Here is a 22705-nt window from a genome sequence, read left to right as displayed (position 1 = left end):
TACTGTCATCAATGTATTGCCCCTGTCTTCTTTTGTTGCTATTGCTTCGTGTTCTCTTGGTTTCTTGTTTGTGGTTTTGAGTGTTTTACTGTCCTTATTGGATTTATTTGTGCGTTTTTACTGTCCTTATTGGATTTAAAAGTCCTGCATTTTGTGCCACTGAGTTCTCATTCCAATATATTGTTTACTTGTGTGCTACTGAATTTTTTGTATTATTACTGCCGAGGTTGACAATAACACAAAAATTTCAATAACTCAGAAGATAGTGTATTAGAACGAGAACTGAATGGCACAAAATGCAGTGCTTTTAAACCCAATAAGAACAGTAAAACACTAACCCAATAAGGACAGTAAAACACTCAAAACCATAAACAAGAAACTAACAGAACATGAAGCAATTGCAACGAAAGTACTGACACAGATATTTCTTTATTTGAACTTTTATTGTCAAAACAGTCGTAGTTTCCTTTTAAACAGTTCAGCATGGGCGACATAAGGAAGTAGCCTTACAGTGAGGTGAGAAAGTTATGGGATAGTAATATGCTATAGATGACGTGAAAATGTTTCCGACGGGATTATGGCTGCAAGACGCGACCTTAGGACCAAGATTTGCAAATGACTGTAGAGATAGTCTTCTGCGTTCGACGTTCATCTTGAGGACAGACCGTAAGTACCACATAAAGCTACGTTCGCAGTGAGAGGTTTGCCTTGGAGATTTGTGTCCGCCAGAAGTCGCGAAGAAAAGTATCTCGGCTCATGTACTTATATATCGCGACTTAGTTCAGGGACCTGTGCCCGGCAGAAGCAGCCAACGTGAGCAGTTTGACTGGCGACATGTAGCCAGTCATTTTCAAGGAACATGGCGTCCAACGCAAAACTTCTATTTCTTTACGTTAGCGCTGCGAATATAACTGTAAAAAGGAGGAATAATCGGAGAAAGGAATGTAGGTGATGGGTGCGTAACTTTCTCACTAAACTGTGTACTCATGGATCTTGCAGTTCAGTGATGACTGACCTAAAAGTTCAAGACATACAGGGTTCCAAAAATTTTGTTCATGGTATCTATGACGGACTTTACTAGACATGACAACTAAGTATTAAACATTACATGATACAAATTTTCGAGAAGCTGTAACCCCTGCTGAACAACTAGCCGTTACATTTCGATTTTTAGCTACTGAAAAATCATACAGCTCCCTCTACATCTATATTTACATAGATACCCCGCAAACCACCGTACGGTGCGTGGAGGAGGGTACACTGTACCACCACTAGTCATTTCCATTCCTGTTCCACTCGCAACAAGAGCGGGGAAAAACGACTATCTATATGCCTCCGTATGAGCCCTAATTTCTGGCATCTTATCTTCGCGGTCCTTATGTTGGCGGTTGTAGAATCATTCGGCAATCGCTTCAAATGCTGGTTCTCTAAATTTTCTCAATAAAGTTCTTCGAAAAGAATCTCGCCTTCCGTCTAGTGATTCCCATTTGAGTTCCCGAAGCATTTCTGCAACACTTGTGTGTTGTTCGAACGTACCAGTTACAAATCTAGCAGCTCGCCTCTGAATTGCTTCGTTGTCTTCTTTTAATGCGACCTGTTACGAGTAATATTCAACAATACATCGCACTAGCGTTCTAAATGCGGTTTCCTTAACAGATGAACCACACTTTTCTAGAATTCTCACAATAAATCGAAGTCGACCATTCACCTTTCCTGCTACAGTCCTCATATGTTCGGCCCATTTCATACCGCTTTGCAACGATAGGCCCAGATATTTAAACGACTTCTCGAGCAAGACAGTACTAACGCTGTATTCAAACATTACAGGTTTGTTTTTCCCACTCATCCGCACTAACTTAATATCTTTCTACATTTAGAGCCATTCGTAACATCAACTATAAATTTTGTTCAAGTCTTTTGTATCCTCCTAAAGTCACTTAAACGATGTCACCCTACCGTACACCACAGCATCATCAGCAAACAACCACACATTGCTGCCCAACCTGTCCGTCCAATCATTTACGTATATAGAGAATAACAGCGAGCCTGTTACACTTCTTCGGGGCACTCCTGACGGTAGCCTTGTCTCTGATGAACGTTCGCCGTCGAGTACAGCATAATGGGTTCCGTAACTTACGAAGTCCCCGAGCCACTCACATATCTGTGTACCTATTCCATATGCTCGTACCTTCTTTAACAGCCTGCAATGGGGCACCGTATCATACACTTCCCGGAATCCGAGTAGTATGGAATCTGCCTGTTGTTCATCGTCCGCAGTTCGCAAGTATATCATGTGAGAAAAGGGCAAGCTGAGTTTCGCACGAATGATTCCTGGACATAGTCTTCTCGGCCTCAAGAAAATTTAATACATTCGAACTGAGAATATGTTCAAGGATTCTGCTGCAAAGCGATGCTAGGGATATTGATCTGTAATTTTGCGGGTCCGTTCTTTTGACCTTCTTATGCACGGGAGTCACCTGCGCTTTTTTCCAGTCGCTTAGGACTTGGCGCTGGTCAAGGGATTCGTGATAAATGCAAGCTAAGTAAGGGGCCAATGCCATAGAATACTCTTTGTAAAACTGAATTACGATTTCATCCGGACCTTGTGACTTATTTGTTTTCAACTCCTTCAGTTGTTTCTGTACGCCTGGGACGCTCATTACTATGTATGTCGTCTCTTTGGGGCAGCCACGATGTGTTTTTACGATTCTCCTGCCTGGCAGACTTCTTGAAGGTGACATTTAAAACTTCGTCTTTCGCTGGATGAAAGCCTTAGACCCACTCAGCTAGAATTTTCTCGGGCACATCTTTTACTAAGATATGACAGTGGTAGCAGTTCTATGCTTCGCGCATAGATCTTTTCACAGATGCACGAATCTTCATTAACCTTTGTTTGTCGTCATTTGCGTGTTCTCTTTTGAAGAGAGTGCAATAGCCTCTGCTTTCTCAACAATTCTCGAATCTCGTTATTAAAGCATGGTGAGTCTTTTTCGTCCTTAATCCACTTACTAGGCACATAATTCTCCAAACCACGATTTACAATTTCCTTAAACTTTTCCCACAGTTGCTCCACGTCCATCTGACTGGAACTGATGTCAATTCACTGTCTAGGTGAGATGCTAACAACTGCTTATCTGCTCTTTCTGACAGCGGCACTCTCTTAGCCTTCTTCACTGATTTATCAGCTTTCGTAACCACAGTTGCTATAATGACATCATCATCACTTATCCACTTTTCAATACTGGCGTTGTCGATAAGGGCCGGCCTATTTGTAGCGACAAGGTCTAAGACTTTTCCACTGCGTATGGAAGTATTTAAGTATTTCTCACGACTGTCAAACATCCCAGTCTGTCTTGGTAGGTTAAAGTCGCCTGCAACTAACAATGCTTGATCCTGATCTGGCAGCCGCGCAGTCCAAGGCGTCTTTCCACGGTTCGCGCGGCTCCCCCTGTCGGAGGTACAAATGGTTCAAATGGCTCTGAGCACTATGGGACTTAACATCTGAGGTCATCAGTCCCCTAGAACTTAGAACTACTTAAACCTAACTAAACCAAGGACATCACACACATCCATGCCCGAGGCAGGATTCGAACCTGTGTCCGTAGCAGTCGCGCGGTCCCGGACGGAAGCGCCTAGAATCGCTCGGCCACCGCGGCTGGCTGTCGGAGGTTCGAGTCCTTCCTCGTGCATGGATGTGTTGTCCTTAGTGTAAGTTAATTTAAGTTAGATTAAGTAGTGTGTAAGCCTAGGGTCCGATGACCTGAGCAGTTTGGTCCCAAACAAACTTACCACTAATTTCAAATTTGATCTGGTATTTACGCGCTACTAGCAGTAGGCTCTCTTTGAATGACTAAAACTGTCACAGCGGAAACGGATGGCCGGTAAAAACACCCAACAATTAACTTGTTTTCACCTACACCTGTTGTATGTGACAGAATAACTCCACTGCCACGCTTCACTTCGACCTCAACAGACAGAATATTTTTGTCAACTGCAATGAACACTCCCCCTCCTACGGCCTCTAATCTTTCTGATATACGTTATTACCCGCATAGCACTTCCAGAGCCAAAATCAGTGAATTAATACCGAAACTGTTGGTTCGTTTGCGACCGCTACGGTCTCAGGTTCGAATCCTGCCTCGGGCATGGATTTGTGTGATGTACTTAGGTTAGTTAGGTTTAAATAGTTCTAAGTTCTAAGGGACTTATGACCTCAGAAGTTAAGTCCCATAGTGCTCAGAGCCATTTGTTGGTTTGTTTACATCCTTCAGGAAGAGGAGCGAATCGTAGGCGTACCACTTCCCTGTTCATTCGTGGTGTCTTACAGGACCAACACTTATTAAATTCATGGAGGAATTGTGACCTCAGATTGTGAATTTTACTGCCTAATTCTTGATCGGAAACGTCGAATAAAAATGCGAGTTGATGGGCTACAAAACGTTTGGCGGTGCGGTTTTTGAATTCGAGGAATGTAGTATCCATAACTAACGCCAGTCTCTAAATTCTTCAATTAGTTAAAGGTATTGTTTTTCGTCCACTCCATCTTCACAAACTGCTACTGAAAGTAGCACCCCTAGATACAACCCACGAGTCTACCTGTGAAATGACTGCGCATGCGAAAGCGCAGTAGAAAGTTTATGAGGGATTTGTGCTGTGTTTTCTATGAGCGAACGGATACAGACACATTACCTGCTAAATGCGCCGGGCACTATTCTACGCAACCAATTTCTCAGTGTGAACCTAGCTTGAGAGAGATTAGGACTCGTTCAGAGGTATACAGACAATGATTTGTATCTCGCTCCATTTGCGAGTGGAAAGGGAATGATGCAATCTACATCTACATTCTACATTTATACTCCGCAAGCCACCCAACGGTGTGTGGCGGAGGGCACTTTACGTGCCACTGTCATTACATCCCTTTCCTGTTCCAGTCGCGTATGGTTCGCGGGAAGAACGACTGCCGGAAAGCCTCCGTGCGCGCTCGAATCTCTCTAATTTTACATTCGTGATCTCCTCGGGAGGTATAAGTAGGGGGAAGCAATATATTCGATACCTCATCCAGAAACGCACCCTCTCGAAAACTGGACAGCAAGCTACACCGCGATACAGAGCGCCTCTCTTGCAGAGTCTGCCACTTGAGTTTGCTAAACATCTCCGTAACGCTATCACGCTTACCAAATAACCCTGTGACGAAACGCGCCGCTCTTTTTTGGATCTTCTCTACCTCCTCTGTCAACCCGACCTGATACGGATCCCACACTGATGAGCAATACTCAAGTATAGGTCGAACGAGTGTTTTGTAAGCCACCTCCTTTGTTGATGGACTACATTTTCTAAGGACTGTCCCGCCGGCCGCGGTGGTCTAGCGGTTCTGGCGCTGCAGTCCGGAACCGCGGGACTGCTAGGTCGCAGGTTCGAATCCTGCCTCGGGCATGGGTGTGTGTGATGTCCTTAGGTTAGTTAGGTTTAAGTAGTTCTAAGTTCTAGGGGACTTATGACCTAAGATGTTGAGTCCCATAGTGCTCAGAGCCATTTGAACCATTTTTAAGGACTGTCCCAGTGAATCTCAACCTGGCACCCGCCTTAGCAACAATTAATTTTATATGATCATTCCACTTCAAATCGTTCCGTACGCATACTCCCAGATATTTTACGGAAGTAACTGCTACCAGTACAAAATACAATCCGCCAGGCACTGTACATTGGCTGCAGGAGTAGGTAAGTAGATGTATATAGCACGTAGCGCTGAATTTGTTGATAGTAGATTCGCTCTCCCCCTCACACACACACACACACACACACACACAGAGCCTTTGCCTCCAGCTCCGGTGAACAAGAACATGCCGTTTTGTACATGGCGCGCACCTTGAGGAATGTGAAGAGCGGGTGCTCGTTGTCTCCGTTGACCTCCGTCTTGGCGAACATCTGGAAGTTGGGCTGGAAACCGCTTCCCGGCCGCACGTAGGCGATGCCGTTCAGGATCTCCGTGGCATTGGCGCCCGGCTCTTGCTGTGGAAAACACACTCAAACTTAGTACCTACCTCTTGGAACGAGAATTTTGGAAAATGATTCAGCCGATTTCTCTAGATTGATTCTTCCACGTGAATAAAGCTACAAACTTGGGGTGAATTTCAACTTACGCATCGAAACCAGAAGTCTACCTTGGCACCAGTTGTAAGTTGCTGGGTCATGTTGTACTGGGTAAGGGTCTCACTGGTGCACCTAGCTCGGTCGATAGTTTGTTATCAAGTGAGCTTCGATTCAAGAGGGCGATAGCACAACAGGAAGCGTATTGCATGCTCCGTTTCAACAGACTCAATTCAGTTACACCTATGAGGCGTGATTTTCATCGAGAGCGCACCGCTGCACATCGTACAGCTCATATTATTCGACGACGGCACCGTAAGTTTCAAGACAGCGTAGGTAACGGTACCTGAGAAGGTCATATGCACATATGGCCGGAAGTGCCTTCTATTGGAGGTACGCGGTCTAAAAAATGGAAGTAAAAGATCTTTGACAGTGTGGGCTTCATAGACTGAAAGCACACATGAGAACATACTAGGCAAGTGGTAATGTTCTGTCTGTATTAGTGTTTTATCTCCGCACTGAAGAGGCAGTCGCCGACAATCCTTGCCCACACGTTAAGTCTAAAACTGTGCTGACGGTTTGCTGGCACCATACCATGGCCATTCTCCGTACCCCACAGGCGAATATCGAGAACGTTGAAAATACTGCCCCTCGTAAAAGTGGTCTTATCCGTGAATAGGATGGACGACAGAAATCCCAGCCACCGTGATGGTCTGAGCCACAAACCAGTGACAAAACCGTCGCCGCGGAGGCAAGTCCATTGGTAACATAGAGGCCTGCACGCATTGTAAGCAATTCAGGTAATGACAGTTATCGTGGACAATATTCCTCACAATCGTATCACTTAGCCTACCCTGGAAGACCATCTTCCTGGAGGTGATAGCGGGGTCATATACACAGTGTTCAAAACCTGTTATCTCTACCTTCAAGCGGTTGTACTTCTCTTGAAACGCATTTTCGACCATAGGTCATTTGAACTTTTTTGCTCCTTATCCTCTCAGTAATCGTTTGTTGCCGTTTGTCTCCATTTATCAAAGTGAACCTGTATAAAGGGAAATCCACGTCTCCCCCTTGTTCTCGTTCAAGATGTAGAGCACGTTTAACAGCGTTTTCCGTTAGTTCACAGAAATCCACTCTTCGTTCCAGCTGAAAGTTAAGACATTCCTTATGTATTTGTCTGGCATGTTTATCGAAGACGTTTGTATTTCAAACCATACGCGATCCCGTTAGTACAAGCTCTTTGTGATGCTGGTAAATAACAACATGAAGTGTTGGGCTACGTTCCGTTTAAGTGAAAGATAAACTGCCGCAGCCTAACAATATCATATACACAACAGTCAAATACTTTAGTCGTGTACGAAAGAGACTTTCTAAAGCTTCACGTATTTGTGCCGTTTCCAGATAAAAGATTTACGGCCTGTTCTTCTCCGTGGAAAAAAAAGGTTACAATAATGATCCACCTGGGTACGTTTCACACTTGCGACTACGTAAAAATATTTCATTTTTCAACAGGACGGAGCACTATCGCACTGGCACCTGCATGTGAGATAATTTCTTAAAAATGAACTGTCTGAATGATCGATGGAGCATACGGATCTCGCAGTCCACCGTTAGCCTGCAAGGTCCCATGCATAAGTAACAATTCACCCCAAGTTTCTGTCTTCACTTATGAAGAAGATAAGGTCTTGTCCAACCAGATGAATATTTTTGAAGGACCCTGTACTAGCGAGAATTAGTAAGCGATGCTTTAAAAATGAAATAGTTTAATAAGCTAAAGGTAGCGGGCAATCATATACTATTAAGTTCAGCTATTATAAATGTGTTCTAATATGTACTCAAAGAAACAAAGGAAATTTCTTTAATTTTTGTCCCATTTTAACTTTAATAATTAGTAATCACAAAATAACTATGAAAGCCGAGCACGGCTACAGCTGCCACTCACCAGACCAAACTGATTACAAGGAAAACCGAGGACAGCGAGGTCATCCCCCATACTGGATTGTAGTGCATTCAGTCCATAGTAATGGGGAGTGAAACCTCAGTAAGTCGCCACGTTGACGACTAGCACCACCTGTTCAAGAAAAAAGACAACAACGTTTTTCGAAAACATGCGTATATTATTCTCATTAAGAAAAATAAATGTTAATGTGGTAGTTAAAGTAAGGCTCGAACAAAACAACAGTCCTGTTTGTTCAAAAAAATGGTTCAAATGGCTCTGAGCACTATGGGACTCAACTGCTGTGGTCATAAGTCCCCTAGAACTTAGAACTACTTAAACCTAACTAACCTAAGGACAGCACACAACACCCAGCCATCACGAGGCAGAGAAAATCCCTGACCCCGCCGGGAATCGAACAGTCCTGTTTGTGATAAATATAAGTCTCTCTGTTAAGCGTTACAATTGTCAGGTAAATATTTGAACTTTTCTCGCTTAATTATTCAAAAGAAACATAAAGAGTTAGGTTTGCTGAGTTTCTTTGAGATTGTCACTGTTTTCTGAGACCTATATAGCCTCTAAATGATGACTCCAGCACTGGAAGACGGAACGTTAGGCACAGAAATGTGCCTTGGACCGCGGCCTAATGCCAGTAAAACAAAAATCTGCAAGTTCTTAGAATTTTTCGTTCAAAGTTTGAACTAAGTTATCCATCGATTTCTTTATATTTCCAGTCTTCCCTGCCTGTAGACTGGTATCTCAGGTTTTTAACTGGGAGTCTGTTTGTCGATATGTGAAACCGTTCCCAAGGTTGCCGTACTCATTACGTTTCTTAGGCTCTGTATGTTTTTAACTATTTTCGTCAACCCTCTTAGCTCGTCTTCATCGGAAAACCTCGAAAGAGCTCCCGCGCTGTGGACAGCACAACAGTGGCTAACCTTTTCAAAGGATCAACATTCCACTCAGCATAACATAACCTCTCTGTCTGTGGGACGCTAATATGTAACAGTCCTTGTTTGGTACAGAAACATCGGGAGCACGATCTGGAGTTTTCTGTTGCTCCAGTCACGTGACTGGACTCAGTGCTCCTTTTTCCTTCTTCGCAGAGTTGGTTTGTCTGTTAAGCACTTTTCCTCCGGGCAGGTACCACAGTCGTACAAAGTTTATGAAGTGACGGTCATTTCCTTCATCGACTGTAATTATTGTTTATTTTCCAATATTGTCCGATTTAGGCTATTATGTCATTTTAAAGTGATCGAAAGTTTTGCATTTGTCTTCCATATGCTGGTAACTGGAAGGCTTGGTGACTTGTCCTCGTTCAAGCCCTCGCACGATCTCTGACACTGAAACGGGGTTGTGTGTTTGCACTGCTTACTTCCACTCTATTACCTCGTATGGTGTTGCATTCTATGCGACACCGTGCGCTCACTAGGCCTACAAAAGGGCACTCTAACATATCTATTGAGCTAGTTCGCGAGATTTGTAGAGGCCGTTGTTCATATGTCCTGGAATTCTAAGTATGGTACCCTTGTGCAAACTTGTCATTATGGCATTAGTTGTTGACAATACTGACTTCAGAAGAAACTGCAACATTAATTCAGTGGACATTAGGCAGAAAAACGATGTGCACTTGGGTAACATTTGCTTAAGCGTGATACAGAAAGGCGCGCATGGTCCCAAGGAACTCGAGAAATACATAAAAAAAGCTCAACACGAAGAAGAAGTTGTACGACATAAACGAAAATTGGTAGGCGTGTTTCTACATCTGACAGACGATGTCTATTCAAATTTCACGCCAGTTGCATAAGAGTGGGGCTAGTGGCGTCACTATGAGGATTAAAATCAGCTTTGTTTTAAATACGCGGTTTAACAATGTTGAGCGTTAGTTACCTTTGAGATCGGACGTGGTTAGTTGACGTTTGTCAAGAATGCTTTTCAGGCGACAAAGACACCATTATCAACATCTCACTGAGTTCGATCGAGGAGCTGGATGTTTCTCCTACGATGTTGCAAGAAGGCTTGGCAGGAATGTAGCCACTGTACATGATTGCTGGCAGCAGTAGTGACGACAATATAAGGTCGCCAGAAGACTGGGCTTCGGACGGCCACGTGGTGCTACCGATAAGGGAGATCATCGTGTTCGGCGTATGGCTGTGGCACATCGTACTGCGTCTGTAGTAGCAATCTGAGCAGCAGATGGCACTACAGTGACTGAACGAACTGTTAAAAATGGGTTACATCAAGGACAGCTCGGAGCCAGAAGCCCTGTTGCGTGCATTCTACTGACCCCAAAGCATCGCCATTTACGATTTCAGCGGTGTTAGGAGAGGGCTAGGAGGAGGTCTGTTGTGTTTTCTGATGAAAGATGGTTCTGCCTCAGTGCCAAAGATGGCCGTTTGTTGGTTAGAAGGGATCCAGTTGAGAGCCAGCAACCAACCCGCCTCCGTGCTAGACGCGCTGGACCTTATAATGGTACTTGAATTACGTAACCATTACGGCACCTCACCTGAACCTCTCGATACCAGTAATATTCTACTGTGTTTCTGTAAAGTAGTTGACGTATTTCTGAGACAACATTCAGATTTGATTTCATTAATGTACAGGTACTTTGATTCATCGATATGTTTATATTGCAATGATATTATTCTTATGTGTATTCTTTCTTTTGTCACTATTATCTTTGACGTACTTGTAACTCTTGATTTTTGTGCGCGTAAACGGTCGGACCTTGAAAAATTCGAGTCTCGGACGTCATGTTGGAAAGACGCATGACGTAGTCAGCTTATAAAATGTGAACTTTAATAGTGAGGAAGATATTTTCAAGTACGTTTTGTATTGTGGAGTGATGTTTTGTGTGTTACGCGATATTGCAACAAAAGCAATAAAAAGGAAGTGTAACTTAAATTCGGAGTGCTGATTATTTTTTACATCACCATTGTGCTAACTTTAAAAGGTTTAATATTCAAGAACAGTTTGTGAAACACATCTATAAAACTTTTAAATATCGCAGAATAACACCTAGGTCTCTTTGCATCCGAGCTTGGAATCATCACTACCTAGATTTTCGACGATAGAGCCATGAATTCACAACGAGACCAGCGTGGGAAACACGAAAAGATGAGTGCCTAGTTTATCCATTATTTCATGAAATGACTTTATTAACTGTGCTCTAATGACACCTGCCACATAATTACTTTGTTGTTGCCCGAAAATGCAGTATTTAGCAGCGTGAGCAACACCACAATCATTAAATTTTGACCTTTGTTGTGGTAGGGTTGTTAGAACCTGCACCTGGAGTTATGGGCTGGGGTGCGATTTCGTATGAATCAGGAGCTCTGGCGTTGTTATCACACGACCCCGACTGTAAATTTGTACGTCAATCTGGTAATTCGCCTGTTGTGCTGCTCCGGACGGAGTGGCCGTGCGGTTCTAGGCGCTACAGTCTGGAGCCGAGCGACCGCTCCGGTCGCAGGTTCGAATCCTGCCTCGGGAATGGATGTGTGTGATGTCCTTAGGTTGGTTAGGTTTAATTAGTTCTACGTTCTAGGCGACTGATGACCTCGGAAGTTAAGTCGCATAGTGCTCAGAGCCATTTGAACCATTTGCTGTGCTGCCATTCATGAACAGCATTCCAGAGGGTGTTTTCCAACAGGGTACCGTTCACTTGCATTCCGCCATTGCAACCCAACATGCTCTACAAAGTGTCGACATGTAGCCTTGGCGCGGTCAATCACTGGATCTATCTCCAGTTGAACACATAGGGGACATCATCGGATGACACCTCTAGCAACCAGCGTTAACCGTCCCTGTGCTGACCGACCAAGTGCAGCAGACATGGAGCTCCATCACATAAACTGAATACGGCATCTGTAAAACACAATATATGCACATTTGCATGCTTGAATTCAACATTCTGACTGTCGCATCGGTTACTAATGTAGCAGCATTTCACATTTACAATAGCTTATCTCGCACTTATACAGGGTGTTACAAAAAGGTACGGCCAAACTTTCAGGAAACATTCCTCCACACAAATAAAGAAAAGATGTTATGTGGATATGTGTCCGGAAACGCTTAATTTCCATGTTAGAGCTCATTTTAGTTTCGTCAGTATGTACTGTACTTCCTCGATTCACCGCCAGTTGGCTCAATTGAAGGAAGGTAATGTTGACTTCGGTGCTTGTGTTGACATGCGACTCATTGCTCTACAGTACTAGCATCAAGCACATCAGAACGTAGCATCAACAGGTTAGTGTTCATCACGAACGTGGTTTTGCAGTCAGTGCAATGTTTACAAATGCGGAGTTGGCAGATGCCCATTTGATGTATGGATTAGCACGGGGCAATAGCCGTGGCGCGGTACGTTTGTATCGAGACAGATGCCCAGAACGAAAGTGTCCCGACAGGAAGACGTTCGAAGCGATTGATCGGCGTCTTAGGGAGCACGGAACATTCCAGCCTATGACTCGCGACTGGGGAAGACCTAGAACGACGAGGACACCTGCGATGGACAAGGCAATTCTTCGTGCAGTTGACGATAACCCTAATGTCAGCGTCAGAGAAGTTGCTGCTGTACAAGGTAACGTTGACCACGTCACTGTATGGAGAGTGCTACGGGAGAACCAGTTGTTTCCATACCATGTACAGCGTGTGCAGGCACTATCAGCAGCTGATTGGCCTCCACGGGTACACTTCTGCGAGTGGTTCATCCAACAATGTGTCAATCCTCATTTCAGTGCAAATGTTCTCTTTACGGATGAGGCTTCATTCCAACGTGATCAAATTGTAAATTTTCACAATCAACATGTGTGGCCTGACGAGAATCCGCACGCAATTTCTCAGTCACGTCATCAACACAGATTTTCTGTGAACGTTTGGGCAGGAATTGTTGGTGATGTCTTGATTGGGCCCCATGTTCTTCCATCTCAATGGAGCACATTATCATGATTTCATACGGGATACTCTACCTGTGCTGCTAGAACATGTGCCTTTACAAGTGCGACACAACATGTGGTTCATGCACGATGGAGCTCCTGCACATTTCAGCCGAAGTGTTCGTACACTTCTCAACAACAGATTCGGTGATCGATGGATTGGTAGAGGCGGACCAATTCCATGGCCTCCACGCTCTCCTGACCTCAACCCTCTTGACTTTCGTTTATGGGGGCATTTGAAAGCTCTTGTCTACGCAACCCCGGTACCAAATGTAGAGACTCTTCGTGCTCGTATTGTGGACGGCTGTGATACAATACGCCATTCTCCAGGGCTGCATCAGCGCATCAGGGATTCCATGCGACGGAGGGTGGATGCATGTATCCTCGCTAACGGAGGACATTTTGAACATATCCTGTAACAAAGTGTTTGAAGTCACGCTGGTACGTTCTGTTGCTGTGTGTTTCCATTCCACGATTAATGTGATTTGAAGAGAAGTATTAAAATGAGCTCTAACATGGAAAGTAAGCGTTTCCGGACACATGTCCACATAACATATTTTCTTTCTTTGTGTGGGAGGAATGTTTCTTGAAAGTTTGGCCGTACCTTTTTGTAACACCCTGTATTAACGTATGATCTTGCTATGTTACTCATTTAAATATATTAGCCGGACAAATTTATTTCATTACTCTACATTAATTATCATTTGGTGTTGCGGTTTTTTTCCGTCAACGTAAGTAAATAAATGTGAAACTTTCTGGCAAATTGAATGAAACTGTGTGGCACACCGGGACTCGAACCTGAGAGCACTGCTTTTCGCGGGCGAGTCCCTTACCGACTGACCACTTCAGCGTACAGTCCACTGCAGAGTGAAAACACGTTCTGGGAAATAAATATGAACTGGACAACGCTATCCCTAGTGCTTTCTTCTGGAGCACATGACAATGCTGCACGTATTGTTGAGGCAGATATCTGGCTTAATCGGACTATGGCGAAAGGATTCGTAAGAATAGTGTTAGTGAATGGTGTCGACCTTGCCGCGGAACTTTGAGAGGCTGATGTTGCGCTCGCCCCAGATGTCCTCGGCGGTGTAGTTGTAGATGGAGTCGCCGTCGTTATAGTCGTTGGAGCACTCGACGGAGGCGACCCGCTGCACGGCTTTGGCCGCCCCCTCGCCCACTGCCAGCGCCGCCAGAAGCAGCAGCACCGGCCCCATCTGCAACACAAGTGCACACTACCTCAGCGCATGCGCCAAATAATGTAATAACATTCACTGAAGAGCCAAAACATGAAGACAACAGTCCACGGCGAGGCTCAATGTTGCCTCGTTGTGTTGCTGCCACGTGACGCGTTAAACAAAGTATACAGGGTGATCCATTGATCGTGACCGGGTCAAATATCTCACGAAATAAGCGTCAAACGAAAAAACTACAAACAACGAAACTTGTCTAGCTTGAAGGGGGAAACCAGATGGCGCTATGGCTGGCCCTCTAGATGGCGCTGCCATAGGTCAAACGGATATCAACTGCGTTTTTTAAAATAGGAACCCCCATTTTATTACATATTCGTGTAGTACGTAAAGAAATATGAATGTTTTAGTTGGACCCCTTTTTTTGCTTTGTGATAGATGGTGCTGTAATAGTCACAAACACATGGCTCACAATTTTAGACGAACAGTTGGTAACAGGTAGGTCTTTTAAATTAAAATACAGAACATAGGTACGTTTGAACATTTTATTTCGGTTGTTCCAATGTGATACATGTACCTTAGTGAACTTATCATTTCTGAGAACGCATGCTGTTACAGCGTGATTACCTGTAAATACCACATTAATGCAATAAATGTATGTAGTTAATCTTTATAGACAACTGGTCCAAAAGAGGTTCGTGTAATTAAAGTTAAAAAAGATGATTGGCCCTGAAAGACAAAGGAAATGTGGAAACCATAACAGACAATAAATTGGAAAAAAATTAGAAGTGAAGCGTGAGAAGAAGGAAAAAGATGAAGAAGAGCCGGATAAGGAGAATATTTGTGTTTCTGTAGTTGCACAACCTTTTTAAGAGGAACTTATGGATTTTTTGTTTGGGTTTGTAATTTCTTGATACGGAGAGATATGGAATATTCTGTATTCGCTTAGTATTAACAAACATTTCTAACAGTGTTAAGCGTAGTGTCAAAATTATGCGGTCCACTTTCTCGTTGTGTGACGTTAAGCCCATCTTTGTGTTTACGGAAGAACACGCTTTCACCCTCAAAGCACAGTACCTCTCAAGAAGAGGGCCTGAGCGCGTCTAGAACTGAAAAACTGTGCAGCATGCTTTAACATGATAATGCAGGACACCACTGCAGGCGCTGTAAATTATATATAAACTACAACTACCTGAATATGACGCTTAAAAGCCCGCAACACGGATTCAATATTTACAAAATCACTTGTGTCTGGTCATAGACGTCAAGTTGTTTTCTTTATTCTCAACAAATCTTGTAACGTATTTTAATGTTACCAAAAATTCTATGTGAAGTATAGAGTTACGTTACGAAGCAATAAGTTTCGTTCAATTACGGCATACCATCAATTATTACCAATGTAAACTACGCCATATTTGACTTTTATTTCATAATTTACTAGAAGAGCCTACCTTATCTCAAACAGTTTGTAGCCTGTAATGAATATGTACATAATTCAGAGACTGCTTCTCAAAATGACTATCTATTAAAAATGTGTGATTGGCACATGCATAACATTTCTTTTCTCACATGGGAGCTTGTCTGCTGGTGGTCACATCAGGCACGTATCCAGTGTATAAATTATTGGAGGGAAGGAGGGGGGGGGAGGGAGGGAGGGAGAGGACTCACATGTTGTTATTGTTTTCTTCCCTCCCCTCTCCCCTAGATATAAATCTGCGTTATCATCACTTTTAATGTGTCACATGATTCTGATAGTAACAAGAATAATATTCTCTTTAATTAGAATAAAATATGTAAAATATTTTAATTTGCTAATAATAATAATAATAATAATAATAATAATAATATTGGAAATAATTAAAGTAGATCCTAAATTGATACAGTTCCTAAACATAGTAATGAAAAATTGGAAAACCACACTTAATATCCAAACAAATTCAAATAATATCACATCACAGCCAATACAGATTAAGCGTGGAATATACCAAGGAGACTCATTAAGTCCTTTCTGGTTCTGCCTTGCTCTGAACCCACTATCCAACATGCTAAATAATACAAATTATGGTTACAATATTACTGGAACATACCCACACAAAATCACACATTTGCTATACATGGATGATCTAAAACTACTGGCAGCAACAAATCAACAACTCAACCAATTACTAAAGATAACAGAAGGATTCAGCAATGATATAAGTATGGCTTTTGGAACAGACAAATGTAAGGAAAATAGCATAGTCAAGGGAAAACACACTAAACAAGAAGATTACATATCGGATAACCACAGCGACAGCATAGAAGCGATGGAAAAAACGGATGCCTATAAATATCTAGGATACAGACAAAAAATAGGAATAGATAATACAAATATTAAAGAAGAACTAAAAGAAAAATATAGACAAAGACTAACAAAAATACTGAAAACAGAACTTACAGCAAGAAACAAGACAAAAGCTATAAATACTTATGCCATACCAATATTGACCTACTCATTTGGAGTAGTGAAATGGAGTAACACAGACCTAGAAGCACTAAATACACTTACACGATCACAATGCCACAAATATAGAATACATCACATACATTCAGCAACAGAAAGGTTCACATTAAGCAGAAAGGAAGGAGGAAGGGGATTTATCGACATAAAAAACCTACATTATGGACAGGTAGACAATTTAAGAAAATTCTTTCTAGAACGAGCAGAAACTAGCAAAATACACAAGGCAATCACTCATATAAATACATCGGCTACACCACTGCAATTTCATAACCACTTCTACAACCCTTTAGATCACATAACATCAACAGATACGAAGAAAGTAAATTGGAAAAAGAAAACACTTCATGGCAAGCACCCGTATCATCTAACACAGCCACACATCGATCAAGACGCATCCAACACATGGCTAAGAAAAGGCAATATATACAGTGAGACGGAAGGATTCATGATTGCAATACAGGATCAAACAATAAACACCAGATATTACAGCAAGCATATTATTAAAGATCCCAATACCACAACAGATAAATGCAGACTTCGCAAACAACAAATAGAAACAGTAGATCACATCACAAGTGGATGTACAATACTAGCAAATACAGAATACCCCAGAAGACATGACAATGTAGCAAAAATAATACATCAACAGCTTGCCTTACAACATAAACTTTTAAAACAACACGTTCCTACATACAAGTATACACCACAAAATGTACTGGAGAATGATGAATGCAAATTATACTGGAACAGAACCATTACAACAGATAAAACAACACCACATAACAAACCTGACATCATACTCACCAATAAAAAGAAGAAATTAACACAATAATCGAAATATCCATGCACAATACAACAAATATACAAAAGAAAACGGGAGAAAAAATTGAAAAATACATCCAACTGGCTGAGGAAGTCAAAGACATGTGGCATCAGGATAAAGTTGACATCATACCAATTATACTATCAACTACAGGAGTCATACCACACAATATCCACCAGTACATCAATGCAATACAGCTACATCAAAACATATATATACAACTACAGAAATCCGTAATTATTGATACATGTTCAATTACCCGAAAGTTCCTAAATGCAATATAACACATACCGTACAGTTAAAAGGAAGTGACGCTTGATCAAGGTCCGCGTCACTCCATTTTTAACCGGACTTAACGTCTGAGAAAGTGAAGGAAATAATAATAATAATAATAGTTTGTTTATATCTGTGCTTAGTATTTAGTTATAGCACAGCTTCCGACAAATCGCAGTTCTGAGAAATACAGCATTTGAGAAGTATTCGTCTGAAAATCTGAGACGTACGCGTAACATCATAGTGTGCGCTCACCACTGTCAATTTTTCACTTAGCACTACAATGGGAACAAAGGTGTGCAAACTATGGCTATGTAAATGAGAGAAATGCTGTTTCTTTCAGTCATTTCCAACTACGGTCACAAAGTGGGTCCTTCTATTAGTTTTTCCTAGTGGACGGTCTTTGTCTTACTCAACTTCCTGCAGATTGCTGGCTGTACAGAGTGGTCAGGAAAAGTCTGAAAAGCTTGTAAGGGTGTTCCAGGGTTGATAGCACTGGGAAATAATTGTTAACAAAAAAATCCGATACGTTGCGTCGTTTCCGAGTTCATTAGCGCTGAAGTTAGCCAATCAGGCCACTGAGCGTGCAATTCAAGCAGCCCGCCAGATACAATTAGTGTCAGTTGTTCTCACAGCTTAGATGACAACGCAGGATGCTGCTCAGCCTTTGTCTCGGGTTAGATCCTTACTACCCTCCTAAGTCCAATTTTTATGTCGCTCTCTTGTTCGGTTTTAGAAAACCAAGCGAAAAATGGCTCTGAGCACTATGGGACTCAACTGCTGTGGTCATAAGTCCCCTAGAACTTAGAACTACTTAAACCTAACTAACCTAAGGACAGCACACAACACCCAGCCATCACGAGGCAGAGAAAATCCCTGACCCCGCCGGGAATCGAACCCGGGAACCCGGGCGTGGGAAGCGAGAACGCTACCGCACGACCACGAGATGCGGGCTGAAAACCAAGCGAAGAACACGTTTGGCGACACCATCTCTAGCGAGCCGCTTGAATTTACTTGTGCAACGGCCTGTTTCGCTAACTTTAATGTTAATTAACTCTGAAACGACGCAACGTCTCGAATTTTTTTCTTAACAATTATTTTTCACCACAACCTAGCACGCAACACCTTTGGAAGCCTTTCAGACTGTCTCTGACCACCCTGCATATATGGACTTGCGAACCGTCGGATTTGTTGCTGACAGCAGGTACGATCAGTGTGTGAATGTGTTTTAACTAGCTAGGCCGCAAACCCTATCCACGTGCGTAAGCCCTCACGCAAAACAACAAAAAAGTATCCTATGTCAAAACGTGGTGCGTGATTTCTAACGTTTGGTCGCCATTTTTTGAGACTCTCATTTTTCATACTACTTTACTCTCTGAAAGTCAGATGACAAATTTTGGAAGTGTTGTACGTAAAACCATAAAAGCTTTTACTAGAATGTTTTAATGGGTCATAACCGCATGACCTGGTCATTTGTTGCGCTCCTGGATCAGATGAAAGACAATACTGAACACTGAAACTTCCTGGGAGATTAAAACTGTGTGCCGGACCGAGACTCGAACTCGGGACCTTTGCCTTTCGCGGGCAAGTGCTCTACCAACTGAGCTACCCAAGCACGTCTCACGCCCGGCCCTCACAGCTTTACTCCTGCCAGTACCTCGTTTCCTACATTCCAAACTTTACAAAGCTCTCCTGCGAGGAGAGCTTCTGTAAAGTTTGGAATGTAGGAGACGAGGTACTGAGCAGGAGAGCTTCTGTAAAGTTTGGAATGTAGGAAACGAGGTACTGGCAGAGAGGGCGGGGCGTGAGTCGTGCTTGGGTAGCTCAGTTGGTAGAGCACTTGCCCGCGAAAGGCAAAGGTTCCGAGTTCGAGTCCCGGTCTGGCACACAGTTTTAATCTGCCAGGAAGTTTCATATCAGCGCACACGCCGCTGCAGAGTGAAAATCTCATTCTGGAATACTGAACACTGTTGTATTAGTCTATCTCCTACCATCATCGCACTGTTGATCGCAAGTAGTAATTCTCTTCTTTCCAACGAACATGCTGTGGCAGCAGCCAGTTGAGGATTCCATACACGCCACAGGAGTTTATGTTAAAAAAGTTAGTTAGCATTATAAAACTTTCATGATAAATTCTGCTCTCGTAAAGTGCAATTCTGCGTCGACAGACGAGATCGCGAGCCAAGGCCTTCCTGACCTTTCGGTTACGGCACGGTAAGAGGTAAATTCGTTAAGCGCCGAAGGCCTCGCGACAAAACAAGAGTTGTTCTCCGTGACAGGTTCAGTCACAACTGCCTCCTTGACTCAGCCAGTTCCTGGAACTACGGTTCACTTCCGGTTTGTGAAGAGAGATCGCCGTCCCCTTTGCAGACTGTAGTACGCTGTGCCCTTGCTGTTGCTCTCGTCTTGCGACAGGCGAAGCTTGTCATACAGACAAGATTTGTTTTTCTATCGTTGACTGAAGGTCAGTGTGAGGTGAAGTAAAGGATTGAAGAAAGAACAAATAAAGGTAATAAAATACAGGAAAGTCACCATACTTCGCCTTCAATCACTGGGAATCACTATCGGGAATCCAGGATGGATTTTTTCCTTATAAATATTTTTTGAGGCTATAGCTGGCGCGACCGTAAAAAATTTTCTTTTTTAAGCGCACATAGGCGCGATAGTTCACTTTCTGAAAAAAATCAACTCCTTACGAATGTAATTTTTTCCCAAGGTTGTTTCCAACGGAGCGCTGCAGACGATTTTGTTGACGGATTCTCGATAACCGACAATGTTCGTAGTGTGGATGAGTGTGGCAGAGAGCTGATACTCGAGTATGATACCTAGGGGTACCACGTCACCTGTTCTTGCTTGGCAACTTCAACGGAGCCGTCAGTTTTAATTACTAAAAAAAATGGTTCAAATGGCTCTGAACACTACGGGGCTTAACTTCTGAGGTCATCAGTCCCATAGAACTTAGAACTACTTAAATCTAGCTAACCGAAGGACAACACACACATCCATGCCCGAGGCAGGATTCGAACCTGCGACCGTAGCGGTTGCGCGGTTCCAGACTGAAACGCCTAGAACCGCTCGGACACACTGGCGGCTAATTATTCCAAAAGACGAATTATTTTTAGGCCGACCACACAGTGCCCAGCTGATGATCATGCTTGACATTTGTCTGGGTGGAGGGGTGGGGAGGGTAAGGAGGGGGACAGAGAAAAGGAGGGGGCTCACCTCGTCAGAGTGATGTAGATACTTTGGCCGTACAGTATTGCAGGATTGAACGGGGGCTGCTACATGAGCATTAGCCCTCTTAATAATCCTCTCTTGCTTTATGTTTTGTGATAATACAGGGTGATTCAAAAAGAATACCACAACTTTAAAAATGTGTATTTAATGAAAGAAACGTAATATAACCTTCTGTTATACATCATTACAAAGAGTATTTAAAAAGGTTTCTTTTCACTCAAAAACAAGTTCAGAGATGTTCAATATGGCCCCCTCCAGACACTCGAGCAATATCAAGCCGATACTCCAACTCGTTCCACAGTCTCTGTAGCATATCAGGCGTAACAGTTTGGATAGCTGCTGTTATTTCTCGTTTCTAATCATCAATGGTGGCTGGGAGAGGTGGCCGAAACACCATATCCTTAACATACCCCCATAAGAAAAAATCGCAGGGGGTAAGATCAGGGCTTCTTGGAGGCCAGTGATGAAGTGCTCTGTCACGGGCTGCCTGGCGGCCGATCCATCGCCTCGGGTAGTTGACGATAAGGTTTCATAACTAACCTTTTTCGTAGGACTCTCCATACAGTTGATTGTGGAATTTGCAGCTCTCTGCTAGCTCTGCGAGTCGATTTTCCTGGGCTGCGAACAAATGCTTGCTGAATGCGTGCTACTTTTTCATCACTCGTTCTCGGCCGTCCAGAACTTTTCCCTTTGCACAAACACCCATTCTCTGTAAACTGTTTATACCAACGTTTAATACACCACCTATCAGGAGGTTTAACACCATACTTCGTTCGAAATGCACGCTGAACAACTGTCGTCGATTCACTTCTGCCGTTCTCAATAACACAAAAAGCTTTCTGTTGAGCGGTCGCCATCTTAGCATCAACTGACGCTGACGCCTAGTCAACAGCGCCTCAAGCGAACAAATGTACAACTAAATGAAACTTTATAGCTCCCTTAATTCGCCGACAGATAGTGCTTAGCTCTGCCTTTTGTCGTTGCAGAGTTTTAAATTCCTAAAGTTGTGGTATTCTTTTTGAATCACCCTGTAAGTTAATTAGTTTTACTTGCCTGTCACGTGGAAAGAATCAACGAAAAAAGACAAGAGTAATTATTGGTTGAGCTCCATTTGGATGGGAAAACGATCGCTATGGGCTGTATTCTGTTCAAGGAATCGTTCTGAAGCTCGCCTTAAGTTATTTATGAACGCCACGGAAACATCAGAGTGTCTCAAAAGGTACGCTACGACTTCAATATGTTATAGCACCCAGTCTAACTAACAGTAAGATATTCACACCATGTTTGGCTTACGTGACAGACAAACTCACAAAGTTTTGTTTGTGCGTGTTCCAGGTTGTCGTGAGTGAAGCATAATGGCAATGGTATAAGAAAAGGCTCAGAGTGTGGAATGGTTACTCAGGCCAAATGTGACATGCAGGTTGGTGATATAGGATTTCTGTGCTGACAGAAATCGCTGATGTGAAGCATCATACTGAACGACCTGGAAAAAGTGAAGCCGACACAGAACGGATGCCGTTGGATTTTTAACGCCCACCGTAGAAGCCTGTTCGGAGGGTTTCAGAGAAACCCCTAGGGCGACTATGCACTGTGTCCTTCGGAGACATTTACATATGTATCCGTACCGATTGAAACTGTTGCACGCAGTGAAACCGGACGGCAGGCCATAACATACGCAATTCGCTGTGGATGTGGAAGTTCTTCACTGTTTAGAGGCCGGCCGAG

General features: G+C 43.1%; 1 protein-coding gene across 1 annotated transcript in view; it reads right to left on the bottom strand.

Annotated features, from left to right (window-relative positions):
• LOC126470883 (glutathione peroxidase-like) overlaps window positions 1-22705 on the bottom strand; it is a 118879-nt gene that overhangs the window by 5420 nt on the left and 90754 nt on the right. The window contains exons 2-4 of the mRNA XM_050098908.1: window positions 13989-14171; window positions 8030-8158; window positions 5866-6009 (exon numbers count right to left, since the gene is read on the bottom strand). Coding sequence (XP_049954865.1) covers window positions 5866-6009; window positions 8030-8158; window positions 13989-14171 — 456 coding nt within the window. The remainder of the gene's footprint in view (window positions 1-5865; window positions 6010-8029; window positions 8159-13988; window positions 14172-22705) is intronic.

The sequence above is a fragment of the Schistocerca serialis genome, chromosome 1 (genome assembly GCF_023864345.2).
Source record: "Schistocerca serialis cubense isolate TAMUIC-IGC-003099 chromosome 1, iqSchSeri2.2, whole genome shotgun sequence".
NCBI classification, from domain to species: Eukaryota; Metazoa; Arthropoda; class Insecta; order Orthoptera; family Acrididae; genus Schistocerca; species Schistocerca serialis.
Note: the sequence above shows the minus strand (reverse complement) of the source record. Positions and strands in the feature narration are given on the sequence as shown.